Raw genomic sequence first — 6000 nt, forward strand, 5'->3', positions numbered from 1 at the left:
CAATTAGACATTCCCAATAAAGTTGTTTTCTTGTTGCCTCTCCTTTGCGTGCCTTTAAGCAACTATCTTATAATACTCACTTTTTCAGCTTCATTTCCATGTGCTTGTGCCTTTTATTTTCCCCTTTCTCCTCCTCCTCTCATAATCTCCTCTCCGGTCCCCTTTCGCTACGCGTTTTATTTCGTCCTCTTAACTAATGCAAAATTCAACGAACTTTTGTAATGATTGATTGAGCTTACCTCATCTCGACCACTCTTTTAAATCCCAGTTAGGTTATATTTAGGTTTTTGAGTTTTTCAATCTGTATTCCGTTTCATTTCGGTTTCTTGTTAGCTTTTTATTAAGACTTGCAACAACAATGGCTTTTTCGATGACAAGGAGCGTCTGTATGGTGACCCACACGTTAGGCTCCGAACGACTCCAAATGGTGACCCACGTGTGGCATTGGGCTAAATTAACCCATATAGGGTAATCGACGAATAATGACACCAAATCAATTCACAATCTGTAACAGCCCAAGCTCACTGCTTGTAGATATTGTCCGCTTTTGCCTATTATGTGTAGCCGTCAACTTCACGGTTTTAAAACACATTTTGGAGAGAGGTTTCCACACTGTTATAATGAATGTTTCGTTCCTCTATCCAATCAATGTGGAATCTCACACAATCTAATGTCGAATAACGTTGGGCTTCTCCTCCATGATTTTTTCTTTATTTCATCATTGCATACCTGAATTATGATCATGTTGGATGATAAAAGTCCCACATCGGCTAATTTAGGGAATGATTGAGGGTTTATAATAAAAAAAAATACTCTCTCCATTGGGATGAGGCCTTTTGGGATAGCCCAAAGCAAAGCCACGAGCATTTATGCTCAAAGTGGACAATATCATACCATTGTGGAGAGTCGTGTTCGTCTAACAAGACCCACTTGAAAGTCAAACGGTTCACTCAAAGTGGACAATATCATACCATTGTGGAGAGTTGTGTTCGTCTAACAAGACCCACTTAAAAGTCAAACGGTTCACTCAAAGCGGACAATATCATACCATTATGGAGAGTCTTGTTCGTCTAACAAGCGGACAATATCATACCATTATGGAGTATTAAATAAAATAAAAAATAAAGGGTATTTTAATTTAAAAAATTACACGAGTCTAAATTCAACAAGATCCAAATAATTTTGGAAAACTAGTACTCTACCATCTATTATTTTTATTATTATTAAATAATTTGTAAATAAATTTAAAGGGTAAAAAGGGAACCACGTAAAGAAATTTTATTTTATTTTATTTTATTAATGTAAAAGCCGTTAGATTTTTCTATAATTAATATATAATTTAATAGTAGCATTAGCCACGTACTCATCTTTATTAAAGTGAAAGGATAAATAATAATATTATTAAATTATTAAAAAGCAAAAATTAGGTGCATTCAATTAGAACCTTACTTAAGAGTTGAATTATCCCCTTACTTATCTTCATTAAATAAACACCTAATTTTTTATTTTATTTTAATATTATTAGATTCGCATGGTTTGTTCACCTACAATTTTATTTCACCATTATACCCTTTTAATTATATAAATCCACCAATTAAATTGTTTTTTTATTTTATAAATATATTTTTATTTAAATTATTTTTCTTTTATTATGTCTGGATGTCCCATTATTTGATAAGCTAATTTTGACATAATTTTTAAATAATATAGCTATGATGTCATAGAATTAATTATGTATATTAATTACAAAAAGAATTATAAGTTAAAAAAATCAGCTTTTTTTTTTAAACAAAACAAAACTTTAATACAATTTAATATTTAATTAATTTATGGATATAAATTAATATAAAATTAAATAATGTACTAAGTTTATTTAAATATTTTAATTGATTTTATTAAACAAAGTTTTTTATACAAAAAAATAAAATTAAGAATTTCATGTGCCCACGTGTTGCATACTAGAATGTCTGAAAGAATATTTTATTATTATTATTATTATTATTATTATTTTGTTCTTATCTTAAATTAATCTTATATTTTATATTAATAATATATAATTATTTAGAGAAAGACATGAATCTTAAATTTTGAAAACCACTTTATAAAAGGGTTAAAATTAATTTTTTTATACAAAAAAATAAGTATTTAAAATGTTATTATTTATTTCATGCACGTAATCCTTAAAATAAGAAAATATTTTTATTTTCTATTTTTAATTTAATTTTCAATTGATTAAGATAAGAAAAGAGCGAAGAAATAAAAGAATGTTAATTATTTTGAAGGAAGCACATAGTAACTAATTAGCGTCCTCCAATGGGATCTCTCTATCCAACGGTCTGGGATCTACTCCTTAGGGACCCACCGTCCTTCAACAAGGATTTCTCTATCCACTCCCTTGGGGACCAACGTACTCACTGTTAGATGATAAAAGTCCCACATCAGCTAATTTAGAGAATGATCATGGATTTATAATCAAAGAATAGTATCTCATTTGGTGTGAGGCCTTTTGGGGAAGCCCAAGCAAAGCCATGAGAGCTTATGCTCAGAGTGGACAATATCATACCATCGNAGTCTTTTTTGCTTTATCATTGATTTCTGTGATTCTGGATTTTGTTTCTTCTCATGCTATAANTGATATTAGAGTTAGACATCAGACGATGTGCCAACCTTCTCGCTCTTCCCCGAAGAGGGGTAGACATGAGGCTGTGACGATGTGCCAACCTTCTCGCTCTTCCCCGAAGAGGGGTAGACATGAGGCTGTGTGCTAGTAAGGACGCTAGGCCCTAAAGGGGGATGGATTTGATATGTTGCTGGGCCCGGAAGGGGGTGGAATTGTGATGCAAAACACCGTTGTTCCCCGAAGGGGGTAGACACGAGGTAATGTGCCAGTAAGGACGTTAGGCCCTGGAGGGGTGGAATTGGTAGAGTCCTCGAGTGTCGAACATAGAAGTTGTTTTAATCAATAATATATATTTTATGCTAGTTAATTAATATTTAATGATGTAATAAATAAAAAGTAACTTAAATAATTTTTTAATTAAAGCCTTTTTCTCCCACAAAAAAGGAAAGAAGAAAAAAATTGGATTTCCATTTGTTTAATCTTGGAGAGTTGCTTCCAATTTTAAAACTCTTCCTTCCCCCAACCAAATAATAATAATAATAATAATAATAAAAATAATAAATAAATAAATAAATAAATAAATAATAAAAAGGTAGTAGCCTAAACAAAGGCGCTTTTTGAAACGGCTGAAGAAGAGGAAGATAATAGAATTGGGAATCCATACACATTCTCATTACGAACAACCTCTCAACCAACTTCCATGGACTCTCAGTCTCAGATCTTGCTCCAGCCCTAGCCGCTTTCCAGGTTCCTATTCCTTTTCCTTTTTCTCTTCTTTGATTCTTCGTTTTTTGTTTTCTCTCCTTGGTATCCATCAACGCCCCATTCTCGCCGCCGTTTTTTCCTCCTTTGATTGTATCGTTTGTTGTTTCTGATTGCCGTGATTGTGCTCTATTGGTGTACTGCTTTCGGATCCTGTTTGCTTCTTTCTTTCCTTATGCATTTGGAGTCTTTTTTGCTTTATCATTGATTTCTGTGATTCTGGATTTTGTTTCTTCTCATGCTATAATTCTGACTGTGGTGGATGAATGTCCATTTCCAGAGGTTTTATTGTGTGGATAAGGTGTGGGAGCTTGCTGTGGTGCTGGTGATGGATGTGGTGGAGTGACGGACAGAGGCGGCGGGATGAGGGAGATGGACGATAGAGGTGGTGGATCGTTTGTTGCTGTTAGGAGGATTTCTCAAGGTCTGGAGCGAGGAAATACTTGTCACTCGACTTCAGGTGAATATAATCTTTAATTTCCGCCTCTTTCTCTCTCTCTCTCTACTGTTATTTACATTAAAATTAGAATTTTCGTCCTCGCTTTTCTTTCGCTGAAAAGTTTTCTCTCTTTTGCTCTCTCTCTTCTTCTTTTTTTTTTTTCTTTTTTTTTATAAAAAAAAAAAAAATCTTATTCATAATTCATGTTTTACTTTTTGATTTAGAATTTTAGATCTATGTCTTGAAGTTGAGTAATGTGCGGTAAGCTCTGCTTATACTGAGGCTCGTACTGGCTTCATGATTGCTGAGTTTCAAATCTGTATCGGTGGGTCTACTCAGTGGGATTTTTTTTTCTTATAAATTTAAAAGTTTAATTTAAATTTTTTCGAACTCCCTTCCGACTCTTCATCGTATGTATTATTTGTGATCAAGTACCAGAAGTTTGTGATTTTGATATTCGTATTTTAAATATTTTTTTTATTGCGTTGTACGTCGTCAACTGAAATTTGTGGAAGCTATAGATCTTTCTGGCAGAAATCATGAAACTCATTAATTAACCACGTTTCTGTCTGATTAGATTATTATTTTCTCCGATGTACGGTTGATTGTTGGATGAACGTGATGGCAGGACTCAAGCTTGCCTTAGTTGCTTGACATAACTCAAATTCCTTTTTGTAGTTTGCGTGTTTTCTTCGTTGATGGCGTTGTCTCTACTGCATATTCTAATTATTGACTGTGCTATATAGTAAATATATAATTTATTTTAATTTTCTTAGTGTGCCATATAGAATGTTGTTTTTTGCTTGTGGGAGAAATATTCTGCAATTACAATCGGTGTCTTTGGAATTAGTCAAGATCTCTCCCCACTTTTACTCAATACTTTCCCCTGTATTTTAATTGACTGTTGTGTAAAGGGAGATATTCCAAGTAATTGCATTCCATGTTCTAATCACGAGTAAGGAAGAAAAAGTGTAAGGATCATCAAATCTTCTTTGTGGTACATTAGTCCTATCAGTATGTGTTAGGTGCTGTTAATTGTTTCGCAAACTTGGGTTTTTTTTTTCTAGCATAAACAGGCAAATAGCTCTCTCCACCTTATCATGTGTGTTAATATGACAATATTCTCTACTTTTCTTTTGTTTCCATTTTAATTGTGCTTTGCTGCGGGAAACTATTTTCCTTATCTTTATCTAATATCTTTTCCATTTTAGGATCCTCATAGTCAGTTGTCAGAAACTTGTACTGGCTGCCCTTTCTTGAATCATGACTTTTCATGGAACTTCTGAAAGACATTCTTTTACCATATATTCAAGCTCGGGTAACCATGAATTAGCTGGATAGCAAATAGCAAGGGGATTAAGTTCAATAGCATATGCTTGAACTTTTGCTTGTCTTATATTTTTATGATATACTTTCAAATGGCTGTCTACAGGATTAGAGGACTTCGTAATTGATAGATTGATTGCTGATGTGCTTTTGCTTTATTTCAGCTGAGGTTGTGGCAGGATCAGCTGCATGGCTTGGCCGGGGTCTTTCTTGCGTTTGTGCACAGAGAAGAGAAAGCGATGCACGTCCATCATTTGACTTAACTCCTGCACAGGTAACTTTATGCATTTGGTGACTGTTAGCTTCAATTTCCATTGAACGGGAAGAAGCCTCATTATAACTATTATTTTGATTCGAAGTGTTTGGAAGCTGAGCAATAGATAGGTGACTTGACTAAAACAAGGGAAGGTGATAGTTAAAAGTAAGGTCTTGAAAGTGGAGATGAGAGGGTGATTCAGCTTAAACAAAGAAAGGTGAGCGTGACAGTGGAGAGGCAGATCTAGGATGGGGGAGGATGGGGGCAGATTGATAGTTGTAGGGAGATAATCTAGAGTGTAGAAATGTTGCTGAACTAGAAAAAAAAAATGATAATAGTTGAATGGCCGAGGGGTTCTATGAGTTGGAGATGAGCAATAGATGGGTGACCTGACTAAAACAATGGAAGGTGATAGTTAAAAGTGGAGACGAGGTGAGTGTGTGACAGTGAGAGGCAGATCTATGAAGTGTTGATGTTATGACTTGTTTATGATATAATACATTGTATGCTAGATTATTGTGCTTAAGTACGTAGTTATGTGAACGTGAATGTATGCTATGTATGCTTTTAGTCTAATGTGATGTGTAATGCATGTAA

The 6000-nt window shown here is 34.0% G+C and overlaps 1 protein-coding gene across 2 annotated transcripts in view; it reads left to right on the forward strand.

Annotated features, from left to right (window-relative positions):
• Positions 1–3227: 3227 nt before the first annotated feature.
• The window catches only part of LOC111779379 (ELMO domain-containing protein A-like), a 6393-nt gene continuing 3620 nt past the window's right edge, over positions 3228–6000 (forward strand). Inside the window, exons 1-3 of one of the 2 annotated variants that reach the window (XM_023659541.1) lie at positions 3228–3367; positions 3663–3842; positions 5312–5421. In XM_023659541.1, coding sequence (XP_023515309.1) covers positions 3746–3842; positions 5312–5421 — 207 coding nt within the window. In that variant the 5' untranslated portion in view covers positions 3228–3367; positions 3663–3745. Of the gene's footprint in view, positions 3368–3662; positions 3843–4006; positions 4147–5311; positions 5422–6000 lie in introns of those variants that run through there. The other variant, XM_023659542.1, reaches the window with a different exon arrangement.

Source organism: Cucurbita pepo, chromosome LG17 (assembly GCF_002806865.2).
Source record: "Cucurbita pepo subsp. pepo cultivar mu-cu-16 chromosome LG17, ASM280686v2, whole genome shotgun sequence".
Taxonomy (NCBI): Eukaryota; Viridiplantae; Streptophyta; class Magnoliopsida; order Cucurbitales; family Cucurbitaceae; genus Cucurbita; species Cucurbita pepo.